Source organism: Pollachius pollachius, assembly GCF_949987615.1.
Source record: "Pollachius pollachius genome assembly, chromosome: 9".
Taxonomy (NCBI): domain Eukaryota; kingdom Metazoa; phylum Chordata; class Actinopteri; order Gadiformes; family Gadidae; genus Pollachius; species Pollachius pollachius.
This window is the reverse complement of record NC_136942.1, coordinates 2,690,648-2,711,694: the sequence shown is the minus strand read 5'-3', so window position 1 is coordinate 2,711,694 and position 21,047 is coordinate 2,690,648. Positions and strand designations below refer to the sequence as shown.

Genomic DNA, 21,047 nt, shown 5'->3' with positions numbered 1-21,047 from the left:
TATTAATTGATTACGACAAAAAACGCATATCAATATTGCCGTGGAGAATTACGGGTGTGATATATTGTTTATACTCGGGAGAAGCAAACGTGTTGAATTTACTTGAAACTCGATCGCTAACTAATAAGCATAACATCATCATATAAAATAAATTAAAACAATTCATCAGGATGGGTCAATTCGGTCTCCAATTAATAAAAAATATTGGGTTGGCTATGAAGTTAACAGAAAAAAATGAAGCATTGAATATTTTGAACGCAGGGCTGAAGCGGAACCATGGAGCGGAACATAACGCAGCATAAAGTTTCCGGAGGGCGAAGCGAACGACGACAGCTTGTTTACATCCTGCCTAGGAAATGCATAACGCACGCGACAGATGGTACAACATTTTCCGAAAAGGAATTTGATCATCCACGTTTTCTTGGTGTCTTGTCTTTTAACAACCGTATTTGAGAAACACATTGGTTATATGTAAATAAGTGAATTCTTAACAATGCTGGTGGGCTATAGTAGTAGCTCCGACGAGGAGGTTGAGGATCCAAGTGAATTAACAGATTCGACTGGTAAACGCAGAACAGTGTCCTCTTCAGTGTCCTTTGAAGAGGATTGTCATGATCGAGCTGAGAATAAAAAAATGAGAATCGAACAGCAGGGGCCGAAAACAAGGTGTGTCCATATCAAGTAGACAACACATCCTATTTGTAGAGGCTATTTGTTATAACTTTTCCATGTTATCCTCTGAATCTGTCAGACTGCCTGTCCCCGGCTGTCTGTTGGCCATGTTTCCAGAGGAAGAGGAGCCAGAGAATGACACGTCCCTTCATGATGGACGTATCCGTTCCTTTAAGCACGAGAGAGGAAATTGGGCAACCTATGTTTATTTTCCATGTAAGATGGCACACATGCACGGTCCATCGTAGTCTCTGGATAATTATGTTAATAATTGGCCAATAAAGATGCGTCAATTATTCCACAGCAGACAATGCTGATGAAATTCAACTAAATCCTTTGTTTAATTCGTACATCTTTGCGGTTGTTTGTGTCCGCCCCCTACCATTGGACCATGCTGGCTGTCATGTTATTGAAATACTTTGGACTTCTGCTCGCCCCTCTCATCTCGGCAGACCCCCCAGACGAGGACTTCATAGAGCTGCTGGAGGAGCTGGTTGAGGTTGCGGGGGCTCACGGTGTTCGGCTGACCCAGCAGAGGGAGTTCCATCTCACCGTGTCTCAGACAGTGGTGCTGAAGCACCACTGGATCCAGCCCTTCACAGAGAGCCTTAAGGCCGGCCTGACCAGCTGCAAAAGGTTAGGGGGGGGGGGGATTTACTATCACGTCACAGCAAACGCTTTATTGCGGTTTCATTAAAGTTGAAGTGATATTATTCACTTAAACATAAACACTAATCACACTCTTGTTTAAGTAACAGTGACGAAAATGTTGTTTTGTAGAAGACGTACTAAGAACAAAAAAAAACAATTTCTTTAAGTAATGGATTTGTAACCTGATAAATCCGTAGAGCTATTATGACTGGGTCAATTTGTAGGACACCTGTAGCCATTTTAAAGTAATAAACATGAATGTTAATGGGATACTAGAACATGCAAGTATTTTAAAATTTATGATAAGCAGTTGATCGTTCCATTTTCCATTAGGACGTAAATCCTAATTATGTGAATCATCCCTATCATGTTGACTGAGAACACATTTTTGGGAGCAGCAAGGGGTTAGCTATGAGATAAGGGTGTGGTGATGAAAGAGGGCTGCAATCATCCAAAAAAAGCAATGCCATCTGTTGTGGATTACTCAGGAATGTGTCTCACTTGTTAGGAATTGATTGATAGTGTCTCTTGTTGCCAGGTTTGTTTGCTCTGCAGGATCGCTCAGGGTCTACAGTAACGATGAGAGAACCAGGTAACATTAACAACTGACGTGACTCCTATCGTTAGTTAGCTAGTCAGCAGGCTCATATTCTCTTGCTATGATGTTTATCTTTTTTTTGTGGTTATTTTACTTGAGATTTGGCTCTTAATTCTCCAGTGGCCATCTTTGGTAATGTTATTAAGCCTGTGTGTGACCCCTACAGGACGTTTTTGGGGATGGAAGTGTCTGCTGGACATGCTCAGTTGGCAGAGATTATGAAAATGGTGGACAAAACTATGATAGAATTTCGCCTTGACACATTCTATAAGGTAAATGCTCATGACTTATGTGGCAGATCCAAATCAAACGTTATCCATCAAGAACGTTGTGAATCTATGGATATTAGCATATAGTAAGACAGCAAAACTTGTCCTACAGGTATTATTTAGCTTCATTAGCAATATGTATAATCTGAACATTTCTCTCTTTGTCTGCCAGGACTAATAACGTAAAAAACGAACAAATGTAAAGGATCATTGGGTTATTTAAACCCAATTATTTAGTTTTCAGTCCCTTGTCTTTCTCTTTTCCCTCTTCTCTAGGATCCCTCGTTTCACGTGAGTCTAGCCTGGTGCGTTGGGGACTTCACAGCCCAGCTGAAAGAATGCCTTAAGGAATTACAGGTATTGTGGTCAAGAACTGAAACGTTCACACAGCCTAAGGCAGCAGTGTTGGTATAGATTGATAGATTTCTGTTTCGGATTGCATTGCCTTGCCAAGGGTAGGCCCCTACCTAAGAAATATTAAAGTTCAATGCATACAGATCTTTCATTTGATGATGGAAACGACTTCTTGATCGATAGTCGATATAGTAATCCATGCATACATTTTACATATAGCTTGAGAGCTTCTAAACGATTTGTGTCCTTTGTTTACTTATTTTTTTAAGGGTCTGATTGTCCACCATGAGGAGGGTGCGTTCCTACTGATGTTGGACTGTCAGGAGCTGCGCTGCAGGGCAGGAAACAAGACCTTCAGCTTTCCTCTGGAGTCCTGAAAACCAGATCTTTTAAAAGTGGAGCAGTAAAACACCAGCGGTATGACGGACAGGGTTGAGCCAAGGAAAAAGCCCCCGGATGAAACCAAGCGGGGATAGTTTCAAATGGAAATGGAAAGATAATGCCGAGAGACATTTGTTGAAAGGCTCTGGGCTTCTTCGAAAGACATTGGTTGTTCTAGTGGCCACTAAAAAGTGGTAATGTGGATGTCGAAAAATATGAATTTATAATGGACAGATACCTGCCCATTATCAATGATATCCTCACATGTATACATCCCAGCCAAATGCAATATCATCGCAGAAGTCTGGAAAGCCCCGTTTTAAATGTTGACATGTCAATGAAACACATGATATATTTTTAGAAGATGTAAATAAAGATTTAAGATTCAGTAAATATTTAATTTAGAATCTGTATAGAAGCCACAAGTATCACTACTTATTTGGAGGTGCACAATGTGTTAATATAAACTTCTGTGGCCGCTAATGCAAAATGTACAAACATTGAATTTTGAAAAGTACACAATGGTGATTGATTATAGTACATAAACATCATGGCAACTGATGGGCTACAAGTTCTCAATTACTCGCCACCACAATAACTCATACACCGTTAGTCCACGAGCAGTATGCCTCTGTGATATTTGGCTTGGTGTTTTTGGTGTACAGGTTGAGCACAGTCTTTAAAGTCTATAAAATACATAAGTGTGTTGCAAATGAACTAGGTACAGGAGTTTGGTACACAAAAAAATAGCAGTTAGGCAGAACGTTGTAAACAAATTGAGCAGGCAGAAAATTGGGATTCACATGAATATCAACAGCATGCACACTTAAACAAAAGGAAAAAAAAGTTACTCAAATTGTGAGGTAATGTATCGAACCAGAAAGATAAGGTCCAAAACAACTAATTTAAAAATATATATTTTTTAAGGAAATGAATTCACAAAGGTGCTATTATAATAGCACATATAGTTGTCGTTCAGATCTTAACATATTTGTTTGAAAAAAGGTAATTGGCTAACTGTAAAACAATCAATTTTGACTATTAAAATCCTATAAAAGAATTAGAATTCACCGCATTAAAAATGTTCTAAAATTGACAGCACGGGAAGCAGGGTTAAACGGAATGCGAAACAGTGGCCTCCGGAGACTAATGGTAGAACTAATGGTAACGCAGTAGTAACAGTGTTTGGTTACGTGTCTCCTGGCTGGCCTCAGGGGGTGCACAGCAGGGTCTTGATGTAGGCCACGGTGGTGTAGTTCAGCAGCATGTTGACGTGCTCGTTCCCAGGCAGCTCCAGCAGCTTGACGGGCTGCCGCTGCCGCCCCACCCAGCGGCTGCACTGTGTGGCGCTCTGTAGGTTGACCGTGCCGTCCCCGTCGCCCGTCCCCACCCCCACGGGCTCGGCGTTGGGGAACTTGTCGGAGTAGCGGAAGCTCTCGGGAGTGGGCACGCCGCTGCCGTACAGGCAGTGGACGGCCACCCCGGGGGGGGCAAGGTCCGAGACCAGCGGCTCCGTGTCCTGGCGGATCTGCCAGCCCTCGTTGAATCCCACGTCCGAGAAGAAGCGCTTGTAGTCCGCCACGGTGTAGTTGTAGGTGGGAGTCTGGACGAGGACCTGGGTGGTGGTGGAGGAACATGTGAGAGGAGGCTTTTTCCAAGGCAGAACACGTTTGGTTACTTTGTGGTGTTAGCTGTAAGAGATTCAGCTCATTCAATTAAATAGGCACATAATACCCCCGACAGAAGAAGCCTTTTCATAGAATCCCATAGAATCCTTTTTTTTTTTAAATTGGTTCTGTTTGGGTCCCACTTAGTGTGGAGTGGCAGTTTGCTATTGGCAGCGCACCCTTACTAGAATGAATGCCACATGGGTTTTGATGCCCTATGAGCTTACTCCTATGGAACCCAATGCTGTATTATTATTATTTTTTTAAATCATAGCAATGTCATTATTGCCCAGATCTCATAGGTGGAAGTAGTAGAGCGTAGTACACACAATGGTAACAAACCAATTGCTGTAAAATAATTGATATCTAGTCCTTTAGTGGGCAGACAAGTGGAGAAAGACCAACCTGGTTTTTGGGCCAGGTGTGTGCGTAAGGGAAGAGCCAGGTGGTGGAGATGGCGCTGCGCTGCTGGGAACGCATCTTCAACGGGCTGATGACGGGAATATGGTCGTTGTCACCTGCATAATACATCTTTCAATCAATATTTACACTCACTTCTAGCATTAAAAAGGTGCTGTAGGTACGATTTAAGAATTACGGATTGGGTTTGATTTGTTAAAAATGGCATAGCCCTCTGCCAGCTAATAGTCAGTGAAACGATCCAGTGAGGATCTGTTTGAGTTGAATGCCTGCTCCAGCATGAGCCCATTCTTACTTTAGACTGCCCAATCAGGGCTTCTCTTCCCTGATCGGTACAGGGAATCCATCTTGCCTATCAATCACAGGTTCTGTGAAATGCAACACTTCCTCATTGGAGAAACACAGTTTGTTGTTTCAGGTCTCCTCGCGCATGCACTAGACGTACCAAACCAGGGCCGCTTGTGCATTGACAGAACATCAAGTCCCTGCTGGTGTTTTCTGTCTCACCCGAGGTCACCACCCGCATGGTCTTGACCACGCCCGCCCAGGGCGCCCCAAGGGCCACGAAGGACTTGATGTAGCGGTCCTTCCAGGCCTGGGGCTGGTGGTTGAGGAAGTACAGGGTGTACATGTTGCCCATGCTGTGGGCGATCAGAACCACAGGCCCCCCCGCCTTCTCTGCCATCTCCTCGATCATCTGCTGCAGCGCCAGGAAGTACGCCTTGTTTTCATCTGAGGGACGGACGGAGAGGGAGGGAGGGAGCAGAATGTCATGAGCGTTGAACCAGCTTCAAGGGAAAAGGAGTGCTTCCAGCAGAAAGTGTGTGTGTGTGTGTGTGTATGTGTGTGTGTGTGTGCGTGTGGGTGTTTACTGGGTGCTTTTCTCCAGTCGTAGGGTGCCCCTCTGACGTCATCGTCTCTGGTGTAACCCCACTCCACAAAAGCCTGTACTAAGCTGAAGAAATATATGCCTGCAAAAGACCACACAAACAAATGCACAACAAGCTTATCTTAAGCTTAAGCTTAATTATCAGACCAAAAAGTCCCAACAGGCCAACGGAAGAACAGTTCTGTGGCATCCCGGTCCGTGCCCGTACCCAGGCTGCTCTTGCTGGGGTCCAGGTACTCCACGGAGAAGGTCTTCCCGAACCCAGGGACCCGTATGTCCACGCCAGGCGGGGCCGAGGTGGAGTGGGTTGTTGTGTTGTAGATCAGCCTGTGATGTGTGCACACACACACACACACACACACACATACACACACACACACACACACGCGCGCACACGCAGAAACAAATCACTTGCTTGTGAGAAGTAGCTTTTGATAAGCTTGGGAGGCCTCTGTTTTAAAGGCTTATACTCATTGAGCCCACTTCTTCTGTAGAAGTGTGGATGAGCCGATTGTAGTTATCATCAATATGACAGAATCGGATCTCTTGTATAATGCCTCCGGGCCATCATGCTCTATGATGCTATCCACCCAGAAGGACTTGCTTGTGGGACGGTCAACTAAATCAGACCCTGAAGGGTTAAACCAAAACACACAACACGCTAATGCAGAAATAGGATGTTGTATCAGATCAGAAATCCGAGACAAAGACCTATGGGACTGTGTGGCCTATGTGTCTTTATCTTCCTATTGTGACATATCTAAAAGTACCAAAATTAAGGAATTAGCACTTTTTCGGTTCCTTTACACCTGACACATTATACCCGACACATAGCTACACCCAGTATTCATGTGGCCCTTGGACTTTTCTAACCCATCCCGGGTTTTCAGTAAGTGGTTGTTTATGGGGTGTATGTGTTTGACCAGAGTAGGGGGCCTCAAAGGTTAGTTTGTCTTATATAGGCTGATAGCTAGCTTGAGGTCATCAAGGTTTATACTAACCGTACTCTGTACAAAGGGCGTGCTCGCTTCACCTATACCTTGTTCTCAGTTCTGCTACTCACTTCCTAACATTTGATCTAGTATCTTATGTAATGCCTTTTCCAACCACATGTGTATAGTTGAATTGCTGAATTTGATTGTAATAGTGAAGTAATGGTGTGAATTGGTTAATTGAACTTGAGTATGTCCTGATTTGTGCGTGTGTGCGTGCGTGCGTGCGTGCGGGCGTGCAGAAATGGAATACCTTATGTTGTCTATCCAGCAGTCTATGGCTACGGGGACAAGTAACTCCAGGTTGAGCCATAGGGTGAAGAAGGCATCAGTCTTCTTGTAGCAGATGTAATGGACCACACTGGGTTTATCTAGCTTGGCTTCAAGCTGATTACCGAGGTCTCCAGGAACTGAAAAAAACAGTTGTTAAGAAATTGAGGCTCAATTATTATTATTGAAAATGATTGACAAATGTGGTCAATTTAAAATATAGTGATCTATTAGATTCAAATAAGAAATTGCTTAACTTATTTTTACAACTTTATTAAACATTTAGTACAATTTGCATTGATGTTGATATTGGTATCTTTTCACCATCTTGTCTGTCATGGACAATCTGGACAGCCTACCCTGTTCATGACCAACCAGTTTGCCTAGCATCATATACTGTTATTTATTCTATTGAAAATAAAATAAACTGGCAATTTTGCTTTATATTTCTGTAATAAGAATCTGCAAGCCTCATGTCTATTACTTAATTCAAATTATATGGGTCAAGCTTCGTTGTTCAACACCTTAACCTTTAGACAGTGGAATAAGATAGGAAACTTAGCCAAATAGTTAGAAATCATAAGGTCAAACTAACTCAGCTTCAGGACAGGGGGACAATTGTTTTTTATCTGATATGGGTAATGATATTGTTATAACACGATATTGATTTAGGCACATACGTTCATGTCTAATCTGTTTACAGAGGGCCCACACTTCGTAAGGGTTTCTTGGGGCCTTTGCCTTCACAAATACTAGTATAAATGTAGCGTACAAAAGATAACATTTTTTTTGGAAAAGCTAATACAATAAGAACGAGCAAATAAAGATAAAAGGCATAAGGCGAGTTCACAGAAAAGCACGCGCATGCGCCTGCGGGAACATGGCCAAACACAACTAAGTCAATCTCTATGCCAAAAGATTAGGAAACATTACAACTGCGAATTAGTTTTATACTTGATGTTAACTGTTGGTTAAACGTGCTTTTCGAGGTTCAAAAAAGGCTGGGTCGTTCATTTACATCCATAAAAACAAAGTGTTTTTTTGGTTTATGCAACTTCCGATGAAGTCATATGACCACGACTCTGCTTGTCAACAGTCATCCTCCGCCAGCAGCGTGCAACAGATCCATCGCTAGCTGTTTAGTCATAAAAACAAGGGACGCATGGGAATTACACTACTAAACCAATACGTTTCTGTTGCTGATGTCCAGGGGGGGAAAAGGGCGTTTTCCAAACCAGAAACCATGTACAATCAGTTATTTATAAAAAGCAATGCATACTTACTTATAACTACTGGAGGTCTTTTGGGTTGACACGATTTGTTGTCGGCATATTTGTGAAGATTTTTACCGACGGTGTAACCAAAAATCAGTAACAAACAAGCCACTCGTAGCACAGAGGAGACAGTTGTTCCATGCCAACCGGCCATGGCTCCGAATATCTCATAACGAAGCTGTCATGATGATGAGAGCGTTTCTGTGAACATGTAAGAGGTTGTTAGCTCCTGTTGTTGCCACTGGTTTACAACCTCCCAAAACACATCGACCCCTCTCCCGTGATTAGTGGAAATGAGATCACGAGGTACATCATCATACAAAGTAATCAATCAAAGATAGTCGGATGTCGAATCAAGTCCTAAGTAATCAACCGCCGAGGTAGTTCCCTTTGAACTAGTGCAGGGATACATTTGAAATAGATCACTATTTTTCGGTTTTTGAATTCGAATCAGATCCACTTGAACATAAATGACCACAATGCATATGTAAATATACAACACTTTAATTCAGTATAATCTGAAAAATTAAAGCTAGATTAGACAATTTATTTTAGAAGCATTTTTGTATACCCTAGCTTAAAGACAATATACAACATATACAAAACTATTTATTGTTCCTTTGAAAAAAGAATAAATCATGAACTTTTTTTCATAACATTGGTCAATAAAAATACAATGATACCCATAGTTATTATGATATTGTGTGTAATGTATGTGTAATATGTGTTGTATAATCTGAAAAATGGCACAATGCTCATTGGCAATATCACTAAACCACAATATTAACAATGGAAACACAGACACAGTTTATTACAAAGCAGTAAATGGCTGTGCGGGGATATCCTTGTAGCAGCTCACTATCTGGAATAAATCGTATTTGTTGCGTCATATCTTTTAACACCTCACCACTAGATTCTACCTGTTATTTAGAATAGTCAAGTTCCAAGGTTTGTGCTGTTATGAATCGCGATGGCTGCTTTTCTGGACATTATCATTCCTGCAATCGATTTCCTCAGGGGCGTCTGGATTGCCCTCCAGAATCTGCTGCATCAGGGCGAGCACCCTGTGGTGGAACACCATATCCAGGTGAGGCATCCCTCGGAACTCGGTGACGTGGACCGGCTCCTCCTGCTGCCCTATCCAGCGCTTGCACTGGCTCATGCTCAGGCTGTCCACCGTGTTGTCCCCGTCGTCGTATACGTACTCCACCGGGTCTGAGTCGGGGTACTTGTCGTCGTAGAAGTAGGACACCGGAGTGGGCAAACCCACGCCGTACATGCACCAAACCTCAACGCCCGGGGGCTGCAGGGCGGAAGTCAGGTTCTTAGTGTCCTTCCACATATTCCTGGACACGTCAGGGGAGGAGGGGATTTGGAATGTCACTATCATCATCATCATCATCATCATCATCATCATTATCACAGTTAAGAAAGGAGCCCAGATCATAGCAGCTGATAATAATGGATGGGAGTGATCCTTTGGATCAGGGGAGTTGGGCTATTGTCATGCAGGCTAGAAGTGCTTTTACATTTGCCAATTGTTAATGGTTAATGGTTTGATTAATGCCATTTCCCCCCACTGATTTCACTGATGTTGTTATTTTTTATTCATGTTCTGCGAAGCCAAAGACAAGTTTCCACTTCCGGGACAATAAAGTCTCGATCATTAATAAATAACAGAAAATTGAATACTTTTACTGAACTATTACTGTTCATAGCAACTATCTACTTATTGATGGAAGAGTGAAGGATGACCCAATGTTGATATTAATGGAAAACTACACAATGGAACTTTTTCATATAGGCAGACATGTATGTTTTTTAGAATGAGTAGAGCTGATCTGGAATGAGTGAATGTTTCTGTTTTATTGTCTGAGAAGAAAACTTGACTCATCAGTGATTATTTGTCTTTAAAACTGAAGAACACATGGACCAAAAGCTATGAGGTCTGCTGTGACTGCCGGCCTACGGATACGTGAGTGCATTCATTAATGAATTAGTTGGAAGCATTACCAGCCATCTTCAAAGTCGAGGTCTGAGAAGAACTGCTGGTAGTCCTGGTTGGTGTAGGAGGCGTTGGGTGTGGAGATGAAGACGTGGTCCTTCGGCCACACGTCCACAAAGGGCAACATCCAGGGGTTTGATGTCACCCTCCTCTGCTCTTCACGGATCTTCTGGTTTGAAATCATGGGAATACCATCATTTTCACCTGATGATGGGATGAAAGGTTGTTTATCTCGTTTATCTTCACATAGATCTGATTATCTGTGTTGACACTGACATGGTCTGGGAATATATTTTGAAAATATCGTGGTGTTTGGGGGTAACGTGGTGGGTAAAATGCAATGGTGGGTAAAATCCCTGGATGTTGCCCTTTGTGGACGTGGTCCTTCGGCCACACGTCCACAAAGGGCAACATCCAGGGGTTTGATGTCACCCTCCTCTGCTCTTCACGGATCTTCTGGTTTGAAATCATGGGAATACCATCATTTTCACCTGATGATGGGATGAAAGGTTGTTTATCTCGTTTATCTTCACATAGATCTGATTATCTGTGTTGACACTGACATGGTCTGGGAATATATTTTGAAAATATCGTGGTGTTTGGGGGTAACGCGGTGGGTAAAATGCAACACTAAAAAAAAAACGTAGGGAGGGTTGAAGCTGAGAGGGTGGGGACGTCTTTTTGGTTACGTTTCAAAATCTCGCTTCAAACACTCCATCGGATTCCAAAGTCCCGCCCTACCTGATGCCATGACTCTCAGCGTTTTGATAGCCCCGCCCCAAGGCGCGCCCAGAGAGATGAAGCCCTTGATGAACTTGTCCTTCCAGGCCTGTGGCTGCTGGTTGAGGAAGTACAGGACGTAGTGGCAGCCCATGCTGTGACCAAGCAGGAACACTGGGCGCTGGTACTGACCATACATCTCCTCCACCAGTCCCTTCAGCTTGGAGAGATACTCCTCATTCTCATCTGGGACCGTGATGAGGTAAACACAAGAACAATGATAATGTTTTCAGTGACAAGGAGGGAACCAGCTCGTGTATGTTTCAGGGTTGAAGAACCATATCAAGACCCATACCGGTCTGGGCGATTAAACCATTGTAACATCTCTCTAAGCCTCCCTTTAACATCTGTTACCAATATCATTTTTCACAAATACTTTCTTGTACCCATTCTACTTCGGAGCATTTTCAGTGAACCCACTTCTGCAGGGATTGTAATTTTCTGTAAACCCACATTTGCAGCGATTGTAAGAAATCTAATTTTTTTTTCTGTCAATGTGGAATCAATGTGCACCACATCAATGTTGAGTTTATGAAACAAAGAAAAAGTTTCATTTTGTTGTGTAAAGTTTTTGGCGCATGAGTATTTTGACATTACATTGCCAACAGATGTTTTAGTGAAGCAAGGAGAGACAGCACCTAGAACAGACCACCATTCCAATTGTGACTGGTTCTTTTTAATATTTTTAAACTCAAACCAAACTTAATGTTACAGGATATATCTATAGTAATGCTTGAGAAACCAAAGTTAGACCAGAACAGATAGTGTCCTGTAAGTACAGAGTGTTTATGTATGTGTGTGTGTGTGTGTGTGTGTGGGTGTGTGTGTGTGTGTGTGTGTGTGTGTGTGTGTGTGTGTGTGTGTGTGTGTGTGTGTGTTGTGTGTGTTAATGCCTCAGAAAGCAGAGCTAAACCAGTACAGATAATGTATCATATAGTGCGTGTGTGAATGTGCATGCGTGCATGTGTGTGTTTACTTGGGGCTAGTCTCCAGTCGTAGGGCGCGCCTCGTACTGTCTCGTTTCGAGCGTAACCCATGTTGACCAAATGCTGGACCATGGTGTGAAAATAACCTGTCAAAGTAAGCAGCAGACATGGTCCATTTCTTAAAACATGAAATCAAACCCCTTTCTCACATAGTTCCCCCATAAGACACTGGGATAACCTGTCATGCCACGCAAGTGATTTCACAATCCGCACATGCAATTATGTTCTGGAAGATTTCAGTCCTTTCACACAGGGCATAGCAATGCCAGAATAAATGGGCCAAGGGACAGTCCAGCAGATGGCAGTATTGCGACCCTTATAGATGCCAACCACACTAAAATATGCCCACTGAGAGGAGCTCCCTTATTTCAGAAAACGGCCGGTTTCCAGCAATTTCTGAAAACTGTTACTTGAGCAGGAAAATTGTAGAAGGAAATCTGTGCAGATTTCCATAATATCGATCCCTGTTCCTATTCCAATTCACCCCATGCATGAAATCTTTTCAGAACTTTGCAGGGTAAGACTGCATATGTGAAAGGAGATTTAATCAACACATATTTAAATACTCAGGGTTTATGCAGACAGCTTAAACACAGTTCAGAACTGCATTCATGCATCGCTCCTGACTGAATGGTGACAACTTTATCATAGGGAAATTTTGTCATTTTATAAGTGAAATCACTATGTAAATAGTTTGTATGTATACTTTCCTCCACAGGATTAAAAGTCACTGTTGTTTTATAGTTGAAATCTTTATATCTTTATCCAGGGCACCAAATTCTGGGCCCTGTATACAAGAGGTACTGATGCCCCCTCCCCCCAACAGGGGGCTGGTAGGGGTGGGGGGAGAACGGGGGGGGGGGGAAACAATTGTTGACCGGGGTAGGAGAGCAATTGTTGACGGGGGGGGGGGAGGGGGGAGCAATTGGGTAGGGGATGGTAGAAATTTCTACAGACATAATTTTATTTTTTTTATTCCATTGGCCCCCCTCTGCCTTGGGCCCCACCACAATAACTTATACCCGCAGTCTCTATCACCGCTTCAGTTGAGCGTGCGTCTGTAAGTCAGTCCCAGCTCTGCCTGCCTATGACCTTCTGCAGCACACCTGTACATAGACAGGTAGGCGGCGTTCCCTCACCTGCCAGCCTGTGTGTGTCCAGGAACTCTATGGAATGGGTCTCTCCGAATCCCGGAACACGCACCTCCACGCCCGGAGAGTTGGTGGACCGCCGTGTGCTGCTGTTGTAGACCAGTCTGGGACACAAACATGGAAGAACTGCATTTTAGGATTGTGATTTTTTTACCCAAAACATCCGTATCTAAAATGACAAGATTTGTATATACTTGGTTATTCCAGACAGGAAATACCGGACACATCTTTCTATCTTTATCTACAGCATCTATCTATGGTATATATCCATCTATCTTCAGTATGTTTATGGCATCTATCTATCCATCTTTCTAGCTACAGTATCTATTGTATCCATCTATCTTTCCTTTTTCAGTATAGCTATGGTATCTACCCACCTATATATCTATCTGTCTGTCTGTCTGTCTGTCTGTCTGTCTGTCTGTCTGTCTGTCTGTCTGTCTGTCTGACTGTCTGTCTGTCTGTCTGTCTGTCTGTCTGTGTGTCTGTCTGTCTGTCTATCTATCTGTCTGTCTATCTATCTATCTACCTGTCTGTCTATCTATCCGTCTATCTGTCCATCAAAATGGTGAAATTAGCTCATCACCTTGAGATAATGATAAATTACTTATTTGACAAAAAGGTTTACTTGATATTGTCAATCCAGCAGTCGACGCCTATTGGCATGAACATGTTGAGGTCGATCCAAAGTGGGAACCAGTCCTGGGTTTTCTTGTAGCACATCCAGTGGACTAGTGTTGGCTTGTCTATCTTAGCTTCCATACGGTTTCCCAGATTCCCGGGCACTGTGCACACATAAACACAAACAAACACACACACAAACACACACACAAACACACAATTAAAACACAGGAAAACTGGCTTTTCAGGCACATTGTTCCCGTAATATTCACAAATCTACCAAATCCAACCCAAAGTGATTGCAATGCTGACTAGTGTACTTGTGAGTATACTGAGTCTGCAGTCGGCAAAACATCTAACATCTTGTTTGTGTTTTTCTGTTTTCTGTTTGTGGTCTGTGATGTAATGCCCTACAATGTACGCTATGGACAATTAATGTTACATGCATGTGTTAAGTCACAATGGAGCAACTAAATGGAGGCAAAACAAATTTCATACCTGTCTGACAAATAAGGTATATTATTATTATTATCATTATTATTATTGTTATTGTTATTATATTAACTTGCTCCTAAATCAATGTGGAAGCTCATAGGGCACTGAACATGTGTCCATGTATTGAACTACGGCCTGCTTGAAGGGAAAACCCACACAACACTACGACATATGGGACTTTGACTTTACCAATGATGTGTAAATACAGTGGGGAACACTCACATTGACCTCATTCTAAAATCGCTGTAAGTCATTGGAGCGAGTGGTAGCCTCTACACGTCAAGGCCATCCTAAACCCACTAACCCCTCTTATAGGCCTACATCAGGACTCCGTGTTTTTAGAAAGTCAATGACTGCAATTGGCCTGGGAGAAAATGAAATAATGCATATGAGGATTTGTTATATTGTTCTATTACGTAAAGAATCAGCAATTATTCAATTCAATAATTCAAAAGCTTGAACAATTATTCTGTATTATTGTTAATCAGTTTGACCTAACCTGGAAAACCTGGCAAATTGTTTGACCAAAGAAAACCCACTTCAAATAATCCCACGTCGTTCCCTTCACCATTTTCACACAAACTTGCACATCTTTCGGTCGTCGCCGTCTGTATTGGGTTGATATTGATTGTAACAGGGGGTACGAGATCCATTATATCCATGCAATAATATTTGGAATGCAAAGAAAAAATCACGCTTCAAATATCAGATCCACTTTTCTCAGATGGTTTGAAGAGACCATGGCAAAGCGAATGAAGCAGTTGTCAACATCAGCTCGTCTCTACTTACCGATGATAAGCGGCGGAGTGTCGTTGCTTCGGAAGAGAGGCTGCGTCGCGTTCGGCGGGAAGACGACATTGAAGAGCCAGAAGGCAGAGGAATGAGGTATCACCGAGACGAACGTGACAGTCAGCGCCAAAGTGAAGATATTTGCTGAACTCATGCTTCCCCCCTGAACGCCGTATGTTTCTGAACTGTTGTGGAAGAACACAGTGGATGAACACAATGTGAGATGTTAGAGAAGAGCTCTGAAAGTTTTGTGGAGAGGTGGAGCGAGACGGCGGGGGTGGTGGTGATAAAAGTGAGGTCAGTCCAGCCAAACATCTGGCTACCGACTATTGCCCCCCTAGAAAATAAAAAAAAACGAGAATAACTTTCTAAATGCGTCTAAAAAATATGAATAACTACAAGTACTATCCCAACTTATACCCCCCACCCCAGCTGTCTCCCCCCCACACCACACACACACACACACGCACGCACACACACACACACACACGCAATCACGTACACTGTGTTCTACTGATCACTGGCACACATTTGCACAATAACGTGTAAATGATTAACTGTTTACAAAGCTGTCCACATTGCAAAACGCACTTCTGTTAGGGCCACCATTCAACCTGACGACATTTGTTTTTATTTCATTTTGAGACGTTTTTAAGATATGACATATGGGTTCGTTCTATCATAAAAACCATTAACTACAGAGCTAATAATCGTGAAACGCCCCGTAACGACCCGAACACTTGACGCACAACTTCCACCGACGACCACGTCGTGACGCGCCGTGGTTGCCGTGGATACAGTCGGATACAAAGAGGACGTCGGACGGTTCCGTCTAAAGTGAAGTTGGTTTTGCATGTGTTTCCTGTGCGTTTATGTTCCGTTTTAATTCCCGCAACTTTAGACGTGTTGTTTGCCACTGTACGTCTTAGCACCGGTCGTCCACAGCAAGTAAGCTACTCTTCGTTGACATTCAATTTATAAGCAAGGCAGTGATCGTTATCGTTAACTGTGCGGTGTCTTGTTTTTCCTCAGTCGCTTTGGTACATTTCTCAGATCAGAATTGAAATTCTCAAAACTAGCTGTTCAATCTTCACATCATTGTGTCCCTTGTGCACATCAAAAAAACAGTTTCTCATTTCTTTGAACAGGTTCTAAATGCTTTGGTACATTCATGTAAATGATTATGTACAATTCTCTGCTCTTTTCTACATTATCAGCGCTTATGACATGTTGATCAAAATGTATTGTAATGGGTCTCTATTGAATAGTCTCACCCCCACAGCATTTAGGCATTAGTTCGTTGCATAAGTCTTTACATGCAAAATGGTTGTCCGAATTATATTTTCTTAATGAAGTTATGGAGATCCTGCTGGAGGAAAAGGAGGATGAGGGGAGAGATACGGAACAGAAGGAACTCATCCACCAAGAGCTGCTGGAAGTGGAGAAGACCGTCAACATCAATATAACGAGTCCTGAAGACACCCCGTGAGATCTCTCACACGCACGCACTTACACATGAACACACAGCTGACCCCATAGACTTGCTCTACGATGGGTTACCTCAGATCATTCACCTCTGTGCCTCTATTGGTCACATTGAGTAGGCCATTTGGTCCTGAGTCTATAAACGCACATACACACAGATGTGCACAAGGGATCCCACGGCCCAATATGACACAGTACATATATGGAACTCACATTTCTGCTGTTTTTCTTATTTTTCAAAAGATAATGCATGAAATACTACACAATCAGAACAACATCTAGTTGTTGGTCAGTAAATCCCACCACATGATTTGTTCTATAACCATGTGTCCCTTGATTTGGAATCAACAAGAATCTCTATACTTGTTGATTGATTGCGTTAGTCAGTCAGTCAGTCATGGTTGCGTATATGAGGTTGCAGGTACAGTTCAATAAGGCATAATCTATAATTACTTGCTCAAGAATCCTAAATAAATATTGATATTTATTGGATTTGTCCTCTCTCCCACCAAACCAGATTTGGCTGGACCAAGCCGGTGAACTTGTCCGAATGTCCCAGCTCCTACCAGCACAACTCACCTCAAGAAAAACAGCTGTTGGTTATCGCTGACAACTTCAGCTCCCAATATTCACACATCTTCCCCAACCGCAAGCCCCTCTTCCTCTGCCCTTTGAATGAATGTGGTGTGAAGGTAAATGTTAGCCCAGACACACACACACACACACTTCTTCTGCTGTTTCCTACCAGTCTTACCCCAACACTTCCCGCTAACACCTTCTGTCCATCCACCACCATTCTACCTCCACACTTCTCTTCCTTCTCTCTGCCTTTCCTTGTTCCACATTCTCTCGCCCCCTCCCTTGTTCCCTCTCCATGGGAAGTTTTTATGATCACTCCGTGTCTCCGTTCTCACTCTCACGGGTGTTTGTTGCTTTTTCACTTTGCTGCCAAAGCTGTGCTTGTAAACAAACCTCCAAAAAGAGAATATCAGACATGGCCCACACTCAAATGCCTGCCTTGTACCAAGTTGTCGTCGTGTTGCTTGTATTTATACACCCACAAGCTCTCACTGGGTGTGTGTCTATTGTTCTGTTTGCTTTTATTTATTATTCCAGCTTACATTAGTCTCCTGTGTCCAGGCCTGCATTAACCTGCCATTGGGCCCTGGGGCTGAGAGGTTTCGTAGGCCCCCCTCAGAGGGGATCTTACAATGAAGATGTGTAAAGGGGGGGGGGGCTCTGATCTTTGTAAGCCCCAAACAAAAAAATCACATTGTCTTGGGCCTACGCCGATCGGGGGGGCTATCATGAGCCAGTATTAAAAAAAATAAATAAATAGCATTTTCTGCAGCTCATGATAGGCCCCCTGATCGTCGTAGGCCCTGGGGCTTCAGCCCAGCTAAGCCCGTGCATTAAGGCGGCCTCGCCTGTGTCCCTCATCCAGAAGTTTGTGTCCACCAGCCTGCGGAGCACCATGCTTCCCTACTCCGGCCTCTACGACTGGGACAACTGTGCGTCCTTTGTAGCCGACCACCTGGTTGTGCAAGCCCTGGATCCTCCCATAGAACCGGTCAGCAGGCGCGGAAAAACACCCTGATTCCATATTTAGCCTCAAAACATTTCAGAGCGAGTTCTCCACCAAAATGAGTATAGCATTACGGTAATGAACTCATCTATTGACACAATAAAAGTACATTGATCACACGTGTGCAAACGCATGCACACACACAACCACACACACACACACACACACACACACACACAACCACACACACACACAACCACACACACACACGCACACACACAACCACACACACACACACACACACACACACACACATACACACACACAACCACACAAACACACACACACACACACATACACACACACACAACCACACACACACACACACACACACACAACCACACACACACACACAACCACACACACACACACAACCACACACACAGACATACTGACCTGGCTGGAGTCGGTGTGCGGCAGACCAATGAGACGCGACTGACGTGAGGGTGTGTGTGTTGGTGTCCCCCCCCCCCAGCCCCGTCGTCTGATCTCCCCCACCCTGCTGCTGCAGACCCAGACGGGCACCTGCTTCGACATCTCCGGCCTGCTCTGCAGCCTGCTGCTCGGCGCGGGCTACGACGCCTACTGCGTCACAGGCTACGCGGTCAGGGAGATGTGTCTTCTGGACCAGAGCAGGGAGGAGTGCCCCCTGCTGGTGGGCGAGGTGCAGGTCAAGGTGGAGGTCAGTGGGGTGGCACTGGTTCGCTCCTCACACACACATGAACTCCTGTGCGCAGGAAGACATTTTGTCTTTTTTCCGTTGTGGAATGCATGAGCGCCCGCTTGGATGTGTGTCTGTATACTGAGAGGAGGACGTGTGTGTGTTTGTGTGTGTGTGCGTACCAGCGTGTACATGTATATGCGTCTGTGTTTAAGTGTGCGACATGTGTCTGTGTGTGTGTGTGTGTGTTTGTGTGTGTGTGTGTGCGTACCTGCATGTACATGTATATGCGTCTGTGTTTAAGTGCGACGTGTGTGTGTGTTTGTGTGTGCGCGCGTACCTGCGTGTACATGTATATGCGTCTGTGTTTAAGTGTGCGACATGTGTGCGCTCGCGCGTGCGTGTGTGTGTGCGCGTGCATGCGTATTTCTGTGTGTGTGCCTTCAGGGTACATCAGCGGAGGACGAGCGGCAGGTCAGGAGGTACGCGGTGAAGCCTCCCAGGGAACTGAGGAGCAACTTTGAGAGGGCACAGCAGGACCTGAAGCAGCAGGAGGCCAGGGCCGAGCTGCTGAGGAGACAGCAGGAGGCTCAGAGACTCCAAGAGGTACGGTCAGAAGACCCACCCGGCTGGGAGCCGCAACCAGCGCTACAAGGCTGCTGCTGTTGCCGTCCGTTTAGAGGTATAGCATTAGCATCGCAATACAATGTCGTCATGTGTTGTATTGGGAGAGCGTCATCTTACACCGGCATGAGTCAACCATAAACGAGGGAACGAGTCTGATTTTTGACTCATCCTTCCTTGACCACCCCCAGCACGCTCCTTGTTGTTGATGCTCCCTGTCTGCTGCTTCACCCAGGAACTGGAGAGGCCTCCCCCGGACCCCCTGCAGGGCCAGATGCTCCACTGCTGGGTGTTGGTGCTGGCCGGGAAAAGAGAGATCCGGGACCACTTCTTCATAGACCCCCTGACCGGCAAAAGCTACGCCCTCGGCGACAAGAGCTTCCTGGGCGTGGAGGCCCTCTGGAACCAGCACAACTACTGGGTCAACATGCAGGACTGCTGCCACGGCTGCTCTGTGAGAACCCTACTCCCCCTGTACAGAGGAGGAAGGCATTTACATGAACCCCATAGGTGCCACCTAGCCTGGTCCTACCAGACTCTCGTACTTCATTTCATTTGCACAGAGAGTCTGGACCCACTCCATTGACAAACTTTAACTCACTTGAAGGCGGGTGTCTGTTGAAGTTTGAAACGATTGGATCTGCCCAGTGCCAGGCTGTAAACAAACCAAATACCGTGCGCGAAAATGTCTGTCAACGAGAGCTGACTTTAACGTCATTGTTCTCAGCCACTCCCTCTGTTCGCTGATTGGACGCACACAATTTGGACGGAGAACACCCACTAACATACCGCAGACCCGGACCTGGTACTGAAGGGAAATCCAAATTGAGCGGAAGTACTTAGGCGGGCGGAGCCAGGCTAGGTGCCACCGTGGGTACACAATCATTTATTTTATTTAATATCCAGTACAGTCATTATAATAACATCTTCACACCTAGAATAGTGTGATTAAGGTCAGGTGTTTTCATGATTCAGTGATTCAATCACAAACCAACATTCAAACAATCAACATTTTATTTCAGAAATCTGATGGTCAGCAAATTTGGTTGTGTGTGAATGCCTATGTGCGTGTGCATGTGTGTCTGCTTGTGTGTGTGTGTGTGTGTGTGTTTGTGTGTGCTTGTGTTTGAATGTGTGTGTGTGTGTGTGTGTGTGTGTGTGTGTGTGTGTGTTTGTGTGTGCTTGTGTTTGAATGTGTGTGTGTGTGTGTGTTTGTGTGTGCGTGTGTGTGAATGTGTATGTGTTTGTGTGTGTGTGTGTGTGTGTGTGTGTGTGTAGGACATGGAGTATAACCTTGGGGATACCACCATGTGGGAGTCGGTTCTGTTCACAGTAACTGAAAAGGAGGAAGAGGAAGAGGAGGAGGTATGTGTACTGAGGCCTTGTTTTATTCTGTGTGTGTGTGGTGTGTGTGTGCGTGTGCGTGTG

General features: G+C 44.3%; 4 protein-coding genes across 4 annotated transcripts in view; 2 read left to right on the top strand and 2 right to left on the bottom strand.

Annotated features, from left to right (window-relative positions):
• Positions 1-291: 291 nt before the first annotated feature.
• Positions 292-2,947, top strand: usb1 (U6 snRNA biogenesis 1). Its single transcript, XM_079743688.1, has 7 exons — positions 292-666; positions 752-888; positions 1,125-1,308; positions 1,862-1,915; positions 2,088-2,193; positions 2,467-2,547; positions 2,814-2,947. Exons 1-7 carry the CDS (start codon positions 494-496, stop codon positions 2,919-2,921), a joined length of 843 nt encoding a protein of 280 aa, XP_079599814.1. The 5' UTR covers positions 292-493; the 3' UTR covers positions 2,922-2,947.
• A 1,188-nt stretch (positions 2,948-4,135) lies between these two features.
• pla2g15 (phospholipase A2, group XV) lies at positions 4,136-8,699 on the bottom strand (the record flags this gene model as incomplete). The annotated part of the gene is made up of 7 exons (XM_079743687.1): positions 8,447-8,699; positions 7,147-7,303; positions 6,110-6,228; positions 5,885-5,983; positions 5,520-5,744; positions 4,998-5,110; positions 4,136-4,540 (listed from the first exon to the last, which is right to left on the bottom strand). The coding sequence occupies exons 1-7, from the start codon at positions 8,589-8,591 to the stop codon at positions 4,136-4,138; spliced, it is 1,263 nt and encodes a 420-aa protein (XP_079599813.1). The 5' UTR covers positions 8,592-8,699.
• Positions 8,700-9,395: 696 nt separating this feature from the next.
• lcat (lecithin-cholesterol acyltransferase) lies at positions 9,396-15,418 on the bottom strand (the record flags this gene model as incomplete). The annotated part of the gene is made up of 7 exons (XM_079743149.1): positions 9,396-9,783; positions 10,451-10,646; positions 11,184-11,408; positions 12,199-12,294; positions 13,348-13,463; positions 13,988-14,144; positions 15,265-15,418. 7 exons carry the CDS (start codon positions 15,416-15,418, stop codon positions 9,396-9,398), a joined length of 1,332 nt encoding a protein of 443 aa, XP_079599275.1.
• A 683-nt stretch (positions 15,419-16,101) lies between these two features.
• Positions 16,102-21,047, top strand: part of ccdc135 (coiled-coil domain containing 135) — a 14,018-nt gene continuing 9,072 nt past the window's right edge. The window contains exons 1-8 of the mRNA XM_079743965.1: positions 16,102-16,212; positions 16,620-16,749; positions 17,267-17,441; positions 18,194-18,319; positions 18,810-19,016; positions 19,443-19,601; positions 19,855-20,073; positions 20,898-20,984. Of these exons, the coding sequence (XP_079600091.1) occupies positions 16,622-16,749; positions 17,267-17,441; positions 18,194-18,319; positions 18,810-19,016; positions 19,443-19,601; positions 19,855-20,073; positions 20,898-20,984 (1,101 nt within the window). The 5' untranslated portion in view covers positions 16,102-16,212; positions 16,620-16,621. The remainder of the gene's footprint in view (positions 16,213-16,619; positions 16,750-17,266; positions 17,442-18,193; positions 18,320-18,809; positions 19,017-19,442; positions 19,602-19,854; positions 20,074-20,897; positions 20,985-21,047) is intronic.